We start from the raw sequence: 20,065 nt of genomic DNA, 5'->3' as shown, positions 1-20,065 counted from the left end.
GCCTGCTTTTAAACCAAGCAAGGCAGGATTGAGTTTTCCAGGGAATTGAGTTCAGGCTTATTTTTCCAGCTTTTTTTGGTGTTTTCCTATTTCCCAGCCCCATTTTTTTCCTGTGGCAGCCCAAGCACGGCCAACAGCTCAACCTCTGCATTTCTACCTGGAAACCGGAAGGAATTTTAGCCAAATTGACTCTTTTTGATCAATTATTGGATTAGTTTGGATGATTTTGAACTGTGTCCATCAATGTTGAAACCTTGGCTGTGCTGGTTAATCCTGACCCCCCCCCGAATAATTTTACTAAACCCTTTCAAAAATTACATTTAATAATAAAATTCAAGTTATTTAGGCCTTAAATATTTGGATTGTTTTGAGTGCATTTCTGACAAATATTACTCCCCATTTATTTCTCTCCTGGTGTCTCCCAGGAACATCCATACCCCAAATTTCTTCCCTCAGCCTCTTCCAGAATAACAAAGAATTCTTTCAAAATTCTTTCAGTCTTCATCCACACAAGCTTCAGGTGTTCACCTAGCAAATACCAGCATTTTTTGGAAAAAAAAAAAAAACAACACGGAAAAGTGACCCAAAAAACCCCTGGATTTCAGTGTAGTAGTGTAAATAGTTTATTTGATTTTATGGCAGGAACAAACCAGGAAAGGAACGTGAACTGCTTTAGAAACACTTCTAATCTTGCTAAGAAGCAGATCTATGACTAGAAAAATATTAAAGAGAACATGCCAGCTTGGCTTTCATTCAGGCTTTTATTACAAAAATACCTTTGAGCTGAAGAAAATGAGATTTAGTGCTTATACCCCAACAAGTGCTGAAATCTGAAATTCAAATTATCCAATTTTCTTTGATCTAAACACTCGTTCCAACAGTGGCATGTTCTCTTTAGCAGGTCAAGTACACAGTGCTGTAAATGCAAAACTTGGCAGTTTTTCAAGGAAAAATTCCTGGAAATTGGTCAATGTGGTAACTCTGAGTCCAAAACCGTCCTTTTAGTTAAATATAAAAACAAAAACTATAAGTTAAAATAACATTCAGATTGTATAGCACAGGCTCGATGCATTTATTTCCTTTTAAACAATATTTACAATATTACCCAGAGGCTAAAGTGGGGGGGAAGTGTAAAAACCATAAAAAACTGCACCAATTTTGTAGCAAAATATCTGTACATTTAAAAACAGATTATCATATAACTACACATTATCCAAAGGAAAAAAAAAAAACAAAACAGGGACCTTCACCAGTGGTTCACAGGAGCACAATGGAAAAGGGCAAAGAAATTCAGTGGTTAAATACTATACAAGAAATTTTACAATTAACAGATGGATGAGCCCAGGCAGGGAAGCTGGAAGCAAAATGGGATTTGGGAAGGACAACTTTCTCCTCAGTCCAGCTCTTCCCAACTCCTGGCTGCTGCTGGCAGGGAGTGGGATCCATCCCGCTGCTCCGGGCCACAGGGAGGGGCACCATGGTCCTAAATCAGCCCCCTGTCCCTTTTTAGGCTTGGAAAATGCCATGGAGAACCTAAACCCTACTGGGAATTCTAGGCTGGGCTTCCCTTCCGAAGGAGCCTCAGCAGGGATCCGAGCGGGAACGTCTCGGAGCCGGAGCAAGGGTGGAATCCCCCTGCCAGGAACTGGACTGCACTGGTCCTCAGAGCCTAATACTGATTACTGGGTGTTAATTGCTTAGTGCTAATTAATAAATACGCTGTTATCCCAACGCTGCCTGCCTCGGCCGCCCAGCCAAAGCCCTGGAACATCCCAAACCCCCGCGCTGGGCTGGGGGCACCTCCTGTTCCATTCCTAGCCCTGGGACTGTGGGCCCACCTTCCATGTGGAGGCTGCATGGGCTGGGAAAAGGGCTGGGCTCTTCCTTGGGATTATTTTAGTTCCAGGTACAGAAATCCCTCAAATATCTTTGTTTGTAGATTGAATTAAAAAGAGCCATTAAGTGCAGCTGAAGGCCGGGCCTGCCCCTCGGCCCAGCGTTAAAAGCCAAGCACATCCCAGTATTCCCAGGATTCCCAGTTTCCAACCAGTCAGGCCCACAGGAGCCCTTGCTCTCACCAACCCAACCCCCCCAACCCAACCCCTATTTTACATTTTGGTTACAAATCCTGCAGAGTCTCGGCAGAGTCCGGAGAAACCCAACCAAGCCCAATCCTATTGCTTGGATCCGTCGGAGCAGGAGCTTCCATTTGAGGCACTTGGCGCGGAGAGCCCGGCACGGGGCCGGGATCGCTGCGGAGGAGGAGGAGAAGGAGGAGGTCCGCGTTCCCCGGAGCGGGCGGGATGTGCCGCAGCCCGTGGCTCACATGGCCAGCTCGGCGCCGTTGGAGCGCAGCCCGTGCTCGTCGAAGCGGCGGCGCACGCTCCTCCTCAGCGCGTCGGCCCGGCGGTACGGCTGGTTCCGGAGATCTGCGGGGAGCCGGCAGTCAGCAGCGCCCCCGCGGGATACACGGACACGCGGACGGCACAACAGACACGGAAAGGCCCGCTGGAAGCCAGTCAAAGCAGCTTGTGGAGCACGGGAGCAGGGATCAGCCCCAGCGGCGCGGGGAAGGATGGACGTGCCCGAACTACGCGCCCCAGCGGCCGGTTAATACTGGTGGGATCAGGGTGCTGGTGGGAATGGTGGGAATGGTGCTGTGGGAATCTCCTCACAGCTCTCACCAAGGCCACATCGAGCCCAGCCAGGTGGTTTGGGGTGTTCCCTGCCTGTTCCCACACTCACACCTGAGCTGGAGGATGTTGCTCACGGTGGGTGTGCGACCCTAGTTGAGCTGGGATGGATTTAGGATCCCTGCAGCCCATTTAGCGCGGAATAGTTCAGGTTGGCAAGGACCTCCAAGATCTAAAGGAGGTGCCCTGGGAAAAGCAGCTGGCACTGGGTTGGGATTCTCCAGCTGCTTTCATGGCTGGAGTGATGCTTCATCAGCCAAAGGAGGGGAGAGCTCGGGAGGGAACACTGAGCATGGGATGGGATATGGATGGATGGATGGATGGATGGATGGATGGATGGATGGATGGATGGATGGATGGATGGATGGATGGATGGATGGATGGATGGATGGATGGATGGATGGATGGATGGATGGATGGAAGAGGGAGAAAGCTGATGGATGGGATGGTGGAAGCCCTTTACTGGTGTCACATGTGCTGTCACCTGTGCATCTACAAGAGAACAAGCACTTAAGACAATTCCAGTTCAAATACTGGACTCCTGGCCAACAAATTTGTGTTGGACTGGGCAAATCCCTCAGATTTCCTGGATGACTTGTGTTGGGGGTTACACAGAACTCCCAAACTTCTCAGCTCTCCCCTCTCCACACCTGGAGATGGAGATTGTCCACCTCATGCAGAACCCAACTGTGGGGCTGCAACACTAGGGACAAGACTATTTTGGGCTGGACTTGAAAAGAAATGGCCAAACCAGAGTGTGATGGTGGTCACCAACCAACAACACCTGGGGACAAGATTATTTTGGGCTCGACTTGAATTAAAATGGCCAAAATGGAGTGTGAAGGTGGTCACCAACCAACAGCACTTGGGGACAAAACTGTTTTGGGCTCAGCTTGAGGAGAAGTGGCCAAAACAGTGTGATGATGGTCACCAGCCAACATCCTGTGGATCCCTGCACCTCCAGAGGTGAAAATCAAGGATCTGGGTCTCAAGTGGCCTCGAGGGTCTCACCAGTATTAGCTCAGCCAGATCTACCACCAGCTGCCTGGCACAGAGAGAGAGGAGGAAGCCAAGTAAAAAGAGATGCTTGCCAGCTCTGGGAATCCTCCACCACGGCTGTGCTAGAAGAAATCCTTACCCTCGAGTGAACATTGGGAAATTTAGTGATATTATTCTTCTTTAGGGCTGAACAGAAAAAAAAACAAAAACAAAAAACAACAAAAAAAAAAAAAAAACAGAACACAAAAAAATGATGGTTAAGTAAAAAATGGGATGGAGAATGAAGAGCAAGTCAAATCAGTGTTCAAACCTCCCGGGCAGAAACCACAGAGCGAGAGGGGTTAGACAGGGCAGGAGGGACAGGAGGCTGCTCCCTACCCCAATTCCAAGCTGCTTTGAAGGTTGGCTCCAGGAAGAGAACACAGAGAGAACCCGGAAGAGCAAAGAACCATGGAGTGGGTTAGTTTGTGGGTTTATTGGCAGCACTGATGGAGTTACACAGGGAACGGTGGAAGGAATACTGCTGGCTTCTTAAGCTGAGTCCTTAATGAGGACAGCAGTGTCCAGGGCCATGCTTGGTGAGGGACACCACGATGGGAATCACTCAGTTCCATGTCAGGTTTGCATTGACACCATTCTGGTGGTTCTGCCCTGTATTCCCAGCTCCCAGCCCTGCTCCCCAGTCCCCTATTCCGTGCACTGAGCCCAGCCTCGGCACAGGGTCCAGGCTCAGAGAGAATTCCTGATTCCATGAAATAAAGCTGGCATGGAACTGACGTGGAATAAAAGAGTTAAATACGGACGTGACAGAACAAGGAGAGATTTCACCCCGCTGTTCCACCCCATGCAGCTGAACATGCAGGGGCTCGTTAGGAATCCTGGACCACCCCATGGGTGTTATTCCCGAGCCAGAAGCCACCCCCAAGGCCATTCCCAAGGTCCATGCAGCCCAGAATTCCACTCGGAGGTGCCACATGCACGGCACCCCGAGGTGACACAAGCCAAGTGAGCTGTCGCTGCTTGGACTCCTCAGCCCTTGCACTGCAGGAGACTCATCCCAGTGACTCCCAGCTTGCTGTTCTATGGGACACAAGGACAGCCAGATGGAATGGCATGGGAACAGGGATGGGATGAAGAGGACGTGCAACAGAGGGGACACCACTACAAAGTCAGGAGGACGCTGGACACCACTACACACTCAACAGTCACAGATTCCTGGCTCAGATCCGCACAAACAAAGTGGCAAAAAGTCTACAGCGACCTTCCTGGTTTCTAAGAGCGTCAGGTGTGAAAGAGGGAGAGTTTAGTAATGGAATTCCTCAGGGACAACAGGGTCGCAGAAGAACCGAGAGCCGCGCTTGGCGCTTCGGGCGGTGAACGGCACCGTCTTCAGCACTGCATGGGAACAACAACAGCCACACACAAACCAAGGTCAGCCTGCTCCAGCAGGGCACAGCTCAGGGCTCCCACACGGACACTGGGACAAGGTGGCTGTGAGGCCTCAGGAGGTGTTTTGTCCACTTGTGGAATCCCAGCCTGGTTTGGGTGGGAAGGGACCTTAAACTCATCCCATCCCACCCCACCCTGCCATGGCAGGGACATTTCCACTGTCCCAGACTGCTCCAAGCCCTGTCCAGCCTGGCCTTGGGCACTGCCAGGGATCCAGGGGCAGCCACAGCTGCTCTGGGCACCCTGTGAGAGGGCCGCTCCACCTGCCCAGCCAGGAATTCCTGCCCAATCCCTGACCCTTCCTTCATCTTAAAGCCATTCCCCCTCTATATAAAATAATTCCCTTGAAGAACTTGCTTTAAGGTGTGCTACAGGTTTGTGGGAAGACCTTGGTGTTTGGGATGATTTGGGTTGGAAGGGACCTTAAATCCCACCCAGTGTCACCCCAGCCTTGGTCAGGGACACCTTCCACTGTCCCAGAGTGCTCCAAGCCCCATCCAACCTGGCCCAGAGCACTCCCAGAGATGGGGAGGTGCAGGATTTACTGGGAGATCTCCAGGGATGGGGAGGTGACCTTGGTCCTACCTGACCTTCCATGCCTGACCTTTCCTCCTCCGTGGCTTGAGGCCCCAAAATGGGCAAATCCAGACACAAGAGTGCAGGATATGTTTAATTGGAGCCTGGCACCTTCTCCCCTGGATGGTTTTTTCCATAGGGATGGGCATCTGCCACACAATCTGTTCCTTCCACAGAGCAGGAAAACCATTTTTCCAATTAAACAAGGTCCCGGGAGCCTGGAGGAGTTGTGGAAGCAATGCCAGGTTGGATATTATTGCCACCCTGCCCTTTAAATGAGGAACGTTATCTCAGTGCCATTAATCAAGGTTAAAAGGAGTTGGGCAAGCTTCACACACTTCATCCAATTGGGCAAAAATTCCCTGGCTTCCTTAGTGAGGGATCAAAGAGCTCTCCTGCCCTTCTGCAGGAAAAACTCCTGTGGAAAATTTCCAGGAGCAGTTGGCAAAGACCTTTTATTTTTGGGCTCTGTGCAAGGAAATGGAGTTTGTGAAGCTCCTGAGGTGTTAAATCATTTTCCTTCCACACCACAGGTGAAAAACGTGTGGAAAACTCCCAGTTCTGCAATCCCAGAAGCTGGAAGTGTTAGAAAGGACTTCATTCCTGGGAAAGATGCAGTTCAGGTGGCTCTTTCAATCAGCAAATATTTGCAGCCAAGTGCTGACTGTGCCTGGCGCACCAGGGGCTGTGTCCCTTCCCTCTGGGATCGGCAGGAAAACATGGAGCAGTCTGGGGGCTGACTGAAGGATTTCTGGGATCAATCTTAATGAGAACAGAGGTTCTTCATGCTGACCCTGATCCCATTTGTGGGGAGAAAAGAGGGATCTGGGACAGATCCACAGGGCACAGCTGGAGCAGCTGCTGGCATCAGGCACTCCCTGCCTGCCCTACAACCCTGCGCATGTCCCCCCAAGCTGGAAGAGAAGGAGCAGAACCTTCTGCAATTGCTCCACACCACACAAGCAGGAGGGGAGCAAAGGAGGGGCCAGAGGCGTGGGCAGACCCCCTGGGCACGGCTGGGGTGCCATCTGGCAGAGGGTACCTGTGATGATGTCCTCGATGGCGCCGTCCTTGCCCTCGTACACGTGCCGGTTGTCCTTGACCTGCCGGCGCCGCAGCTCCGCGATCAGCTCCTGCTGCTGCCGCTTGCTCTTGTGGGATGGGGACTGGGACACACAGGGCCATGGTCAGCACGGAGCTGCCCCTGCTCTCCTGGGCTTCTTCCTGAGCCTCACTCACCCCTGTGCCCCAGCAATTCCCACAGGAACTGCCATTCCCACCCATTCCCAAGGCTGCGAGCAGCCTCGTCCTCCTCCTCTTCTCTTTCTCCTCCTCATCCTCCCCCCAATTCTTCTCCTCCTAGACTCTTCTCCTCCTCCTTCTCTCTTTCTCCTCCTGCTTTTCCTTTCCTCCTCCTCTCTCTCCTCCTGCTTTTCTTTTCCTTCTCCTCCTTCTCCTCTTTCTCCTCCTGCTTTTCTTTTCCTCCTCCTTCTCTTCTTTTCCTCCTTATCCTTTCTCCTTCTCCTCCTTTCTTGCTCCCGCTCCATGGAGAAGACAGGGAAGGATGAAGTTTAGCTCATTACAACTTTCCACCTATTTACTTTCCCTTAATTTTGCCGACTTCCAAAGCAGCAGAACCCACACTGGAACTTTTCCAGCCTATCCCAGTTCCCTCCATAAAAACTTCCAGGCTCTTTCTAGGCAACTACAGTTCCTCACTTGGAGCTGAGGTCTCTGAAAATCAGGAAGCCAACCCCACCTGGAAGCTGTGTCTGTGCCATACCTTTTGGTCCTGTTGCTCCATCAACGCTTCTTGCTCCATGAGTTTTTCCATTAAGGCCTGTTCCTGCTTTTTCCTCAGCTCGTTCTCTTCCTCTGCTTGCTGTTTGTGAGAAAATCCAAGGGTTAGAGATCCCAGGGGAGCCAGGGAGGAATGGGATCTGTGCCACCATGGGGCCTTCTGAGGGAGGGAGAGGACAAGGAGAAGGAGAAGAAAGGAGAAGGAGAAAAGAGGAGGAGAAAGGAGAAGAAGAAGGAAGAGGAAGAGAAGAGAAGAGAAGAGAAGAGAAGAGAAGAGAAGAGAAGAGAAGAGAAGAGAAGAGAAGAGAAGAGAAGAGAAGAGAAGAGAAGAGAAGAGAAGAGAAGAGAAGAGAAGAGAAGAGAAGAGAAGAGAAGAGAAGACAGAAGGAGAGGAGAAAAGGAAAAGAGAAGAGAAAAGAGAAAAAAAAGAAAAAAGAAAAAAGAAAAGAAAAGAAAAGAAAAGAAAAGAAAAGAAAAGAAAAGAAAAGAAAAGAAAAGAAAAGAAAAGAAAAGAAAAGAAAAGAAAAGAAAAGAAAAGAAAAGAAAAAAAAGAAAGAAAAGAAAAGAAAAGAAAAAAGAAAAGAAAAAAAGAGAAGAAAAGAGAAGAAAAGAAAGAAAAGAGAAGAAAAGAAAAGAAAAGAAAAGAAAAGAAAAGAAAAGAAAAGAAAAGAAAAGAAAAGAAAAGAAAAGAAAAGAAAAGAAAAGAAAAGAAAAGAGAGAAGGAGAAAGAGGAGGAGAAGGAAGAGTATAGGAGGAGAAGAAGTTGGGGAAGGACAAAGAGGATGCGGAGGAGGAGAAAGAGGAAGGAGGAGAAAGAGAAAGGAGAAGGAGAAAAGAGAAGGGGGAAAAGAAGAGAAGGAGGAGGAAGAAAAGGAGGAGGAGGAGGAGCAGGAGAAGGACGAGTACAGGAGGAGAAAAAGTTGGGGGACGACAAAGAGGATCAGGAGGAGGAGAAAGGGGAGGAAGAAGAGAAGGAAGAGGAGGAGGACAAGGACAAGGAAGCTCTGGTTTACCTTGTAGGCCTTCACAAAGCGGACAAACACCGGGAAGAAGACCGAGGGTGGAGTTGTCTTGGGATTCTCCCCGAAATACTTCACAGCATCATCGAAGGCATCCTGCAACAGGCCCAGCCTCAGTGCCCTGCACACCCTCCCAGGCATCCTCCCCACCCCCAGCATTCCATGGAAACACAGCCCATCCCTGGGTGTCACCCCCCTCACTGTAAATCCCGGGAGCACAGAAGTACCTGGGCTATTTTGGCATCATCCTGGAGCTTCTTGAGCTTGCCCTCGTTGCTCTGGATGAACTCCTTGAGCATGGTGTTGTGGTCGTGCATGGTGTACTCGCGCTTGGTCAGCTCCAGGCCTCGCTGCAGCTCCTTCACATCCAGCAGGACGTTCTCCAGGGACACTGGGGAGCAGCACGGGAATGCTGAGCGTGCCAGCCGTGCCAGGAATGTCCCAGCAGGGCAGGGCAGGGCAGGGGGCTGTACCTGCTGCTGCCTTCTCCACGTAGTGCAGCTCGTTGTAGAACAGGGCCACGTGCTGGTACTTCTCCTTCACCACGTTGGAGATGTAGTGCAGCAGCGTCTGCTTCCGGTCCGTGGACTTGGTCTCCAGGAGCTGGGAGCAGCAGGAACACAGGTGAGGGGAGCAGAGGGACTCACTGGGGTGCTCCAGCGTGTTCTCCATGCTGGGAACCACCAGTGGAGTCCCCAGCAGCCACCAGGACCCCCTGAAGGGCCACAATGTTGGGATAGAGAGGCTGGAAAACTGGGACAGGATCTGGGGGTGATCAACACGAGCCCAGGGGTGCCCAGGTGGGCAAGAGGCCAATGGTCCCTGGGCTGTGCCAGCCCTGGTGTGACACAGCCCCAGGGCAGTGCCCGTCCCTGTGCTGGGGGATTCTCCCTCTGGAGAATCCCTGAGGGAGCCGGGCAGGGGCTGGAGAATCCCTGAGGGAGCCGGGAAGGGAATGGAGAATCCCTGAGGGAGCCGGGCAGGGGCTGGAGAATCCCTGAGGGAGCCGGGCAGGGAATGGAGAATCCCTGAGGGAGCCGGGCAGGGGCTGGAGAATCCCTGAGGGAGCCGGGGGCGGAGAATCCCGAGAGGGAGGAGAATCCTGAGGGAGCGGGAGGGAGGAGACAAGGAGGAGAATGGACAGGAGAAGGGAGAGGGGGGAAGGGAATGGAGAATCCCTGAGGGAGCCGGGCAGGGGCTGGAGAATCCCTGAGGGAGCCGGGCAGGGAATGGAGAATCCCTGAGGGAGCCGGGCAGGGGCTCACCTGGAGCAAAGGAGGATCCCCAGGGATCTTTTCCCTCTCTGGAATTCCCTGCCAGGAGGGCACAGCCGGGGGGTCGGGCTCTGCTCCCAGGGAACAGGGGCAGGAGCAGAGGGAATGGCCTCAGGCTGGCCCAGGGCAGCTCAGGCTGGGCACAGCAGGAATTGCCCCATGGAAAGGGGGCTCAGGCTTTGGCAGGGGCTGCCCAGGGAATGGTGGAATCCCCATCTCTGCAGGGATTTCACAGCCCTGTGGATTTGGCCTGGGCAGTGCTGGGGATGATTGGACTCCATGATCTTGGAAGGTTTTTCCAGCCTCAAGAACTCCACAGCTCCAGTTCCCAGCTGGTGCCCACAGCACACCCCTGCTTTTCTTACCAGGTCTAAACTCTGCAGCTTAAATCCATACACAGCCCCTCGTTTGCTGCTGTTCATGTAATTCCCAAGAGCCAGGATGATCTGCCAGGATGAAACAGAGCAGAGCAGGAATTCTCAGGATAAATTCCTGGAGGTTTAGACACCCCTAGAAGAACAGCTGAGATCAGACCTACCTCCAGGATTTTCTTAAGTTTTTGGGATGACTTTATGGAGACAGAGGCAGCGATTATGGCGTGGAGTTGCTGTGAGGAAACAGAGGGAGAGCTTTGGTTAATGCACATCCAGCCAGGAGGAAAATGAACATCCAAATACATCCTGGAAAAAGAAACTTCCTGGTTTTCATCTACACCGTGGGACAGAGCACTCATGCCCCTCTGCCATGAAGCCAGGCTGGGAGAGCTGGGAATGTTCCCCTGGAGAAGGGAAGGCTCCAGGCAGAGCTCAGAGCCCCTGGCAGGGCCTGAAGGGCTCCAGGAGAGAGGGACTGGGGACAAGGGATGGAGGGACAGGAGCCAGGGAATGGCTCCCAGTGCCAGAGGGCAGGGATGGATGGGACATTGGGAATTGGGAATTCCTGGCTGGGCTGGGATTCCGGACAGTGCCCAGAGCAGCTGGGGCTGCCCCTGCATCCCTGCAAGGCCAGGCTGGACATTGGAGCTCGGAGCAGCCTGGGACAGTGGGAGGTGTCCCTGCCATGGCAGGGGTTGGAATGGGATATTCCTTATTTTCCCTTTCCCCCACACCCCTCTGGGATTCAGTGAATGTTCCCGTGCTCTGACACCCCAGGATTCCAAACCCAGGATTTACCCCCCTCAGATGTAAATGAGGATTCACATTCCAACCCCTACAGCTGTCCCAGGGATTCAGGCTGGATGGAACAAGGGCCCATGGACCAGCACCAACTTTTCCCAACAATATTCCTTTGAGGCTGCCCGGGCTCCCCAGGGAATGGGCACATTCCCAAGAGCTCCAGGAGGGTTTGGACAGAGCTCCCAGGGATGCCCAGGGTGGGGTTTTGGTGTGTCTGTGCAGGGCCAGGGGCTGGATCCATGATGCCATGATCCCTTCCAGCTGTGGTATTCCCTGCTCCCGCTCACCGGGGTGAGCATCTGGATGCTCTCGGCGAAGTTGCCGATGAAGGCCATGATGGTCATTTTCTGCATCAGCCTCTCAATCTTGCTGAACTGCATCATGAACCTGTCCTCGTCTGACAGGTTCTCCAGGGGCTTCCTCTCCCTCTCGTAGAGCCTCAGCACCTTCACCTCGTTCTCCGTGGGCAGGAACCGCATCAGGCACTCCACGAAATCCACCGGCAGCGTCTTCAGGTCAAACCTGCGGGAAAATCCCGGAAAAGGGTGTGGGGACAGAGCTCCAGGCCAGGCCATGGATGTCCCTCTGCCATGCAGCCAGGCTGGGAGAGCTGGGAATGTTCCCCTGGAGAAGGGAAGGCTCCAGGCAGAGCTCAGAGCCCCTGGCAGGGCCTGAAGGGCTCCAGGAGAGCTGCAGAGGGACTGGGGACAAGGCATGGAGGGACAGGAGCCAGGGAATGGCTCCCAGTGCCAGAGGGCAGGCATGGATGGGACATTGGGAATTCCTGGCTGGGCTGGGATTCCCAGAGCAGCTGGGGCTGCCCCTGGATCCCTGGCAGTGCCCAAGGCCAGGCTGGACTTTGGGACCTGGAGCAGCCTGGGGCAGTGGGAGGTGTCCCTGGATGAACTGGATGGGCTTTAAGGTCCCTCCCAACCCAGACCGTCTGGGATTCAGCTCCACAAGAAGAAAAACAAAGAAGAAGCTGTGAAGCTCCTCCTGCCCTGCCCATGCAGATGGGAACAGGATCCAGGGATAATGGGAATGATGCTGCTTCCATTTCCAAACACGTGGCCGTTCCCCCACCCCTCCAGGCTCACTTTTCCAGGGGAAAAGAGGTGGGGAGGAGCAATTATTTGTATTTAAGTGGCCCAGAGCCGCCTAAAGCCCAACTGCTGAACCTGCCAGGACCTGGGGCAGGTTTGGGTCATTCTCAGCCAAAGGCAAAGCTTGTGCATCCATTTGGAGGTATTCCTTAAGGGGAGGAGTGGGAGATGTTTGCCATGGCCCTGATGAGTCTGGATGGATTTGGGATCAGCCCCAAGGAGCAGCTCCACCTGTCCCAGGAGCAGGGAAGGATACATGTCAGTTCCTGAGGCCACTCCACAAACCTAATTCCATGCAAAATCTGCTCCAGCACCTGGACTAAACCCATCCTCCATGGAGCAAACCAGAAGAGCTGCCTCTTCCTGAGCTCCCTCTGGATTTTGCTCAATGGGACAGGAAACACCGTGCAGCTGCCATGGCAAACTGGACAGGCTGGAACGAGCTGCTTTAATAAAGGAAGCGCTGATTCGTCCAACTCCAACAGTGACTCAGCAGCACAAATCCAATTCTGATTTCTGGGAATCCACCACCACTGCGTCCTCCCCCTGGCATGTTTTCCATCAGCACTTCCCAGCCCTCCCAGCAAGCCCGGGGCAGGGTTCCTTGGCCGCACTCACACGTGGATGGCTTTGCAGATCTCGTCCGCCGTCTTGCCGGCTTTGCGCAGGGTGATGGCCAAGTTCTTGGCTCTGTTGGCATCCAGCAGCGTCACCTTGTTGGATCCTTTCTGAGGGATCTTCTGCTTGCTGGAGGTCAGGTCCATGGCTGGGCCCTGGGCTTTCGTTTTGAATATCTCCTCAAATTCATCCACGTTTAGATCCTGGAGAGGAAAGGAAAGGATTTATCCTGCAGGGAACACTAAATCCTAATTCAGAACTGCAGGGAAAGTATTGTGGTGGCTGAGACAGGGTCATGGAATGATGGAATGGTTTGGGTTGGAATCTTAAAGCTCATCCCAGTTCCACTCCCTGCCATGGGTAGGGACAGCTTCCACCAGCCCAGGTTTTTCCAACCCTGTCCAACCTGGCTTTGGAGCCCAGAGAGCTCTGACAGAGGCTGAGGGATGGAAGGAACACACTCCTGAGCTGGGATGAGGAATTCTGGCCACATCCCAGAAATCCAGCCCCAAACAGCTCTGCACAGGTTCAAAAATTCAGGAAAACATTGGTGAGCACTGGAGCTTTATCCAGCCGCGACTAAAGCATCCATGGGAGCATCCAGCACCTGGAATGAGCCCTGTTCCAAAATCACTGCTGTGCCCTACCCCTGTGGAGAACTTCCCACTCCCCACAACTCCCTGACAGGAGGGGACAGCCAGCTCTGCTCCCAGGAACAGGGACAGGAGGAGAGCAAATGGAGCCAGGCTGCTCCAGCAGAGCTTTAGTGGAATATTAGGAAATATTGGATTTTGGCAAGCGTGGACAGGCACTGGAAGGGGCTGGAGCCCCCATCCCTGGAGGGATTTAACCCCTGTGGATGTGGCACTTGGGGACATGGGGCAATGCTGGCTTGAGGGCTGGACTGGGCGGTCTGAGAGGCTTTTCCAAGGCAAACATTCCCTGTTTGGAATGCAGGCTGGGCTGGGCAGCAGGGAGGGAGGGAGCAGGGCACCTCGAGGATGCGCTCGTCGTCGATCTCGTTGAAGACGGTGCCGTTGATCTGGTTGGGCTTCAGGGCCACCCAGTTGAACACGGGCATGCGGAACTTGGTCTTGATGGGCTTCTTGATCTTCACAGCTGGGGACAGCACAGGGACAACTCCTGAGAAACCACCCGGGAACACCCTGGCAGCTCCCCAGCACCGGGGCCCAGCACTGGGCTGAGATAACTGTCCCACTGGGAGCCTGGAAAGGTGTCACTGCCTCCAGAGGCTGCTGGAGAGGGGAACCCCAGCCCTCAGCAGGACAGCACCAGCCCCCAGAGCTCTGCAAACCTCCCAAAGGGAAATCTGGGATCCCTGCATCCCCACGAGCTGCCTGGATTGATCTGAACTGCCAGGCTCTGTGCAAATTCCGTGGGAAGGGGGGAATGTGGGTGAATTCAGCCCTGCCCTGCTGCTGGCAGAGCCCACTCTGAGCTGTGCCACAAACAGGTGACAGGAAGGGAAAAAAGCCCTGTTCCCAAGGTTTTGGGAAATGGGATTTGGGGAAACTGCAGCGGGGCACCTTCTCAGCAGGTCTGAGTTTCAAAGGCCAAAGGGGATGAGCTGCAGCAAAGCTGGGCTTTAACAGGGATTTAAAACCAGGTTTTAATTCCTGTGCTGTGCAAATCCAGCAAATCTGAGTCATTTGGGAACTTTGGAGTAATTTAGGAATTTAAACAGAGGAGCTGTGAAAATGAAACCTGAAAATGAGGCCTGATTGAGCAAGGGAACAACCCTATTTCTTTTCCTATTCCTATGTCTATTCCTATTCCTATTCCTAACCTATTCCTATGCCTGTATGTCTATGTCTATTCCTATTCCTATTTCTAGTCCTAATCCTATTCCTGTTCCTATTTCTATTCCTATTCCTTTTGCTATTCCTATTCCTATCCCTATTCCTATTCCTATTCCTATTCCTATTCCTATTCCTATTTCTATTCCTATTCCTATTTCTATTCCTATTCCTAATCCTATTCCTGTTCCTATTTCTATTCCTATTCCTATTTCTATTCCTATTCCTAATCCTATTCCTGTTCCTATTTCTATTCCTATTCCTATTTCTAGTCCTATTTCTATTCCTATTCCTATTTCTATTCCTATTCCTATTTCTATTCCTAATCCTGTTCCTGTTCCTACTTCTATTCCTCTTCCTTTTGCTATTCCTTTTCCTATCCCTATTCCATTCAATCTGGAAGCCACATGTATAATTTCCATAATCCAGTTCCCACTTCCTTTTCCTTACATGAGAACACAAATTTGCTCCTTGCTACAAAATCAATGAATTCAAGTCCATCAATCGACCTTTTGCTCCTGAATTACTCCCCAGAAAATCTGGCAAACATGGAACAGAAACCCTGGTCCCACAGTGCTGGACACCAAGTGGGTAACAGGGAATACACAGAATATTCCAGTGGGTGTTTTGGGAACTGTATTTATCCAGCTTGTGCTCATCCACACTAAACAGGGTTTTGCTCTCTGCTTAATTGATGAGGTTACTTAAAATAATTCCTAAAAGAAAAGAAGGAACAGCTTTGAACACCCATGGAAAAAGGAAATTTTCTACTTGTGCACACACTGGAATGGATAATTAACTGCTCCCAGGTTATTCCAGGACAGGGAAGGCAGGAATGCCTTGTGGGAAAGATAATGGAGCTCAGAATCCCTTCAGATTCCCCTTCCTCCTCCCTCCTCCTCCTCCTCCTCCCTTCCCGAGCTGTGGGTGCCCAAATCCCGAGGGCTGGCTCCGACCTCCCCCTGCCCATCCCCTGGACACCCCCCAGGTGCCCCTGGACACCCCCAGGACACAGGGCATGCCAGGATAAGGAATACTTAGCAGGAAGGAACCTACAGAAGAGCTTGATGGGCCCATCTTAGCAGGAAGCAGAAGGAACAGAGAAACAAGTGTTAGGAGAGGTCAGAGAAGCAGCATTTGTTACTTCCCAACTCCCCTCGGCCCCACAGCATCCCTGCCCTGGGAATGCTCCTTCCTGCAGAGCCCCTGCACCCAGAAAAGGCAATTCCAGTCCCATTCCCTCAGAATTCCCACTGAAAAATGGGATCTGCAGCCCAGCAGCCCCCAGGCACCTCCACAGCCACATCCCGAGGGATCAGCCCTCTCTCTGGGGCTGGATTTTCCTACAGGACACCCTGGGACCCTCTGAGCCAGGATGCTTCTTGTCTTCCAAGGAACCTTTCAAGGCTGGAATATTTGAGTAGATTTTTTGTCTTTAACAAAGCTCTTAAGGAGAGTCTCTTGTTTTGGACTCCTAACGAGCTCTGGAGATTTCTGGGGACACCAGTGAGCCCTGAGACACCTGGCAGGAGGCAGTGACTAAAACATGGCTGAGGATGGGCAGCACATTGTTCCTCTTTCCAAAATAATCCCCAAATTTTGCCTTTTCTTCCCAAATTTCCACAAAAAAACAATCACAAATTTTGCACTGACACTTCTTCTCAGAGGAAATCAAACCCATATTCTGTCAAAGTCAAAACCGAAAACAGTCAAAAACTGTTTATAAAACACTTTTGGTGTGAGTTTTGCTGTGATGGAGAATCCACCTCTTCCAGACCAAACCCAACCCATTGGGTTGATAAATCCCAGAATCTCCCACTGGTTTGGGCTGGGATGGACATTGAGGATTATCCAGTTCCCCCATCCCAGGCTGCTCCAAGCTGGACACTTCCAGGGCTGCATGGAGCACCCACAGCTCCTCCGGGCAGCCTCAAGGAGCCTGGAATGCTCCTTCCTTCCACTTCCAGGAGCCCCTCATCCCCACCCCGGTGAGGAACAGTGGGGTTTGTCTGGGGAGCCCAGGGGGAGCTTTACCTGCCAGGCCAGAGTTGAAGACCACGGTGGGCGAGGCTGTGCCGGGCAGGGGGGGAGCCGAGGGCGGCGGCGGCGGCAGCGGAGCCGCTGGAGCTGCATCCGGGGCTGGGCCCGGCAGGGGAGGAGGAGGAGGAGGAGGAGGAGGTGGAGGTGGTGGAGGTGGCACAGGCACCGCCACGGGGCCGTTGGGCACTGTGGGAGGGAGGGAAAATGGAGTTACTGTGGAGGGAAGGGGCACAAAGAGCCACAGCATCCCTGCCATGTCCCCTCCCCACCCTGAGGGAGTAAAGGGTGGAAAATCCCTTTTTTAGAATTATTTTCCAAAAGCCAGGCCATGTCTTCCAGCCTAAAGGAGCTGACCCCGAGGTTTGGGACAGCAAACCCTGAGCATCTACACAAGAGGATTTTCCAGCCCTTTCCCTCCTGAGCCCCTGTTTAAAGCATGTCCAGGATGTTTTTCCCCTATTTTGGGCCTGTTCAGCTGAGGAGTTGGAGTTTTGCATGGAAATCAGCTCTCCCAGCTCCTACACCTGTGCCAGGGGAACCCTCCTGGAAGCACAACCAGTGCCTGGTTCTCTCCCAGTTCAGGGGCCCAGTGATCCCAAGGGTTTTTCCCAGTGAGCCTCCCCCCAAACCATTCCCTGAGCCACCAAATTTGGGCCTTCAGCGCCTGGAAGTGCCCTCAGGAAAGAAGGGACCAATTTTCCCATCCATGGAGGGAGCAGCCAGGTGTGGGTCACCCTCTGCTCCCAGGGAACAGGGGCAGCAGGAGCCTCAGGCTGGGCATCAGGAGGAGTTTCCCCATGGGAAGGGTGGTGAGGCCCTGGAACTGCCCCATGGGGGTTTGGTGCCCACAGCTGGGATCTCCTCCTTCCTCACCTGCCTCAGGTGAGCCTGGCAGGGCGGGCAGGGGGGGCGGAGGTGGGGGCAGTGGCACTGTGGAGGCAGCTCCAGGTGTGGCACAGGTCCCTGGCACCGCCTCTGCTCCTGCTGGCACCATCCCGGAGCCCAGGGCCACGGGAAGGATGGAGATGTCCCCATCCCCTTTCTTCTGGATCTTGATGGTTCCCTGCTTCTCCAGCTCGTGGATCTTCTTCTCCAGCGTGGATTGGCGCTGGATGGCTTCCTCCTTCTCCTTCACCATCTTCCTCAGGGTGTGAACCTGGCTGTTGGCATCCTTGTAGATCTCCTGGAATGACACAGGAGCAGGGAATGTGCATTCAGAATCCCAAGGGCAGCACCAGAACAGCCTGATCCAGAGAAGGCATTGTGCTGCACGTGCCCAGGGCAGCCCCCAGAGAAATTCTGGGATTCTCCCACCCTTTGGAACCTCCAGAGGTCCAAAACTCCCACCTGGAATGCTCCAGAGCTGGGGAATGAGATGTGTCCACCTCACTCAGTGATTCCTGGCACATCCAAAGGGATTTCTGTCCATCCCTTGAGTGCACATACAAACAATTCCACCTGGAATCTGCGCCAGGTTCAACATTGGAAAACCAAGAGAATTTCCCTGCCCCAGGTCCATGATCTCCACTCCTGCATCCTGAATCCTCCCAGGGCTTCCCTGTGGAACCCACTCACCCTGATCACGTCCAGTTCTTTGTTCCTTTGCATCAGTTGCTTTTCCAGTTCCACAATCTTGGCCATGGCTTCGTTCTCCGTATCCTGGAGTTTTTCAGATAACTATCCAGCAAAAGAAAAATGGATTAAAGAACTGCGAAACTGGCAGTTTATCCATCAAAATAAGAGGTAAGAGGTATCCATGTTGGATAAATGGATAAATTATTGAGATTCCAGGAAACCCTGAAGCCTTTCCTTGGAAAGAGAACAGATTCCTGCCTGAGATGGGAGACATCAAGTTGGAATGGGCTTGGAGCACCCTGGGATAGTGGAAGGTGTCCCTGCCCATCATGGCAGGGGTTGAACTGGATGGGTTTTAATGTCCCTACAAATCCAAACCCTTCCCTGGCTCCTACAACACCTCAGGGTGGCCAACACTGCACAGCGAGTTAAGAACATTATTTATTCCAAGTGATGGGAATGCAGGGGTGCTGAGAGAAGGAAAAGCCTTTTCTCAGTTTTAAAGTATGGAAAATCCCTGTTTTTAAAAATTATTCTCCAAAAGCCAGGCCATGTCTTCCAGCCTAAAGGGACTGACCCCAGGGTTTGGGACAGCAAACCCTGAGCATCTACTCAAGAGGATTTTCCAGCCGCTTTCCTCCTCAGTTTAAAGCATGTCCAGGATGTTTTTTCCCCTATTTTGGGCCTGCTCTGCTGAGGAGTTGGAGTCTTGCATGGAAATCAGCTCTCCCAGCTCCTACACCTGTGCCAGGGGAACCCTCCTGGAAGCACAACCAGCGCCTGGTTCTCTCCCAGTCCAGAGGCCCAGCGATCCCAAGGCTTTTTCCCAGTGAGCCTGCCCCCAAACTGGGCCAGGCCAGTCCAGAAGAGTTGTCAGTTTGAAGGTATCTTGATGTTAAACACGCTGTGAATGTGCAAAGCCTTGGGGCACTCACGTGGGACAGGTTTTCCTCCAGCTCCTCCACCCTTTCCAGGGCCGCGTTCTTGGTCTCGGCGTCCTCCAGCAGAGCCCCCACGTCGAACACGTTGTCCAGGTAGGCCTGGATCTGCACCTGCAGCTTGTCACTCTCCGTGTGCTTCAGCTTCTGCAGGGCCCAGGGCACACAGGGAACACTGGTGACACTGGGCACTGGCACAGGGCTGGGGACAGGGGCAGCTCAGGGCACCTCCACCACCCAGGGAAACCCTTTGGACCCCAAACAGCCCCTGTTCAGTCAGGCAGGGTCTTGTTCTCTGTCCCTGCAGGGGACATGACAGCTTCCCTGCCCATGGAATGGGAGCTTTAGGGTCCCTTCCAGCCCAAACCATTCCATGATTTCCTCTGTGTCTGCTGGGAAAGGCTCTGCCTGGTCCCCATGGACTCCCAAACACACCCATGGCCAGTGCAGCCCTGTCCAAACACATCCCACGGACCCCAAATCCCTCTCCTGGTGGACCCTGAGCAGGGACAGGCCACTCCCATGCCAACAGCAGCAGGGTTTCCATGGATGTGCTCCCAAGGACAGGCAGAAAATGCTGCCTGGAGAGGCTGTGGCTGCCCCAATCCCTGAAGTGCCCAGGGCCAGGCTGGAGGGGCTTGGAGCAGCCTGGGACAGTGGAAGGGCCCCTGCCCAAGGCATGGGGGGGTTGGGAAACTCTTGAAGGTCCTTTCCAACCCAAAAGCTTCTGGGATCCCATGGAGAACAGAGAAGGGGAAACAAAGAAGCAGCTGACAGACAGACAGACAGACAGAGACAGACAGACACCAGAGGACTCGTGGCTGTCAGAGAATCCCACAGGAGACTTCTCCAGCCTGGAGAAGGAGGGAGCCCCGTGGCTGGAGCTGGGGGACGTGGCAGGGCGAGGGTGGCTGTGGTTCATCCTCCCTTTGTTATCAGGCTCCAGATTTAGCTCCAGGCTGTAATTCCAGCTGGCTGCAGCCATTCCC

The 20,065-nt window shown here is 52.9% G+C and overlaps 1 protein-coding gene across 7 annotated transcripts in view; it reads right to left on the bottom strand.

Annotated features, from left to right (window-relative positions):
• Positions 1-607: 607 nt before the first annotated feature.
• FMNL2 (formin like 2) overlaps positions 608-20,065 on the bottom strand; it is a 115,944-nt gene continuing 96,486 nt past the window's right edge. Inside the window, exons 12-28 of one of the 7 annotated variants that reach the window (XM_030952021.1) lie at positions 19,074-19,223; positions 18,139-18,240; positions 17,437-17,746; positions 16,558-16,749; positions 15,580-15,600; positions 13,701-13,825; positions 12,707-12,909; positions 11,273-11,507; positions 10,349-10,417; positions 10,176-10,256; positions 9,010-9,139; positions 8,764-8,927; positions 8,531-8,632; positions 7,501-7,599; positions 6,760-6,883; positions 4,954-5,087; positions 608-2,429 (exon numbers count right to left, since the gene is read on the bottom strand). In XM_030952021.1, the coding sequence (XP_030807881.1) occupies positions 4,996-5,087; positions 6,760-6,883; positions 7,501-7,599; positions 8,531-8,632; positions 8,764-8,927; positions 9,010-9,139; positions 10,176-10,256; positions 10,349-10,417; positions 11,273-11,507; positions 12,707-12,909; positions 13,701-13,825; positions 15,580-15,600; positions 16,558-16,749; positions 17,437-17,746; positions 18,139-18,240; positions 19,074-19,223 (2,199 nt within the window). In that variant the 3' untranslated portion in view covers positions 608-2,429; positions 4,954-4,995. Of the gene's footprint in view, positions 2,430-3,784; positions 3,879-4,953; positions 5,088-6,759; positions 6,884-7,500; positions 7,600-8,530; positions 8,633-8,763; positions 8,928-9,009; positions 9,140-10,175; positions 10,257-10,348; positions 10,418-11,272; positions 11,508-12,706; positions 12,910-13,700; positions 13,826-15,579; positions 15,601-16,557; positions 16,750-17,436; positions 17,747-18,138; positions 18,241-19,073; positions 19,224-20,065 lie in introns of those variants that run through there. The other 6 variants (XM_030952020.1, XM_030952023.1, XM_030952019.1 and 3 more) reach the window with 6 other exon arrangements.

The sequence above is a fragment of the Camarhynchus parvulus genome, chromosome 7 (assembly GCF_901933205.1).
Source record: "Camarhynchus parvulus chromosome 7, STF_HiC, whole genome shotgun sequence".
Lineage (NCBI taxonomy): Eukaryota > Metazoa > Chordata > Aves > Passeriformes > Thraupidae > Camarhynchus > Camarhynchus parvulus.
The sequence above is the reverse complement of the archived record's forward strand: the minus strand, read 5'-3'. Positions and strand labels throughout refer to the sequence as shown.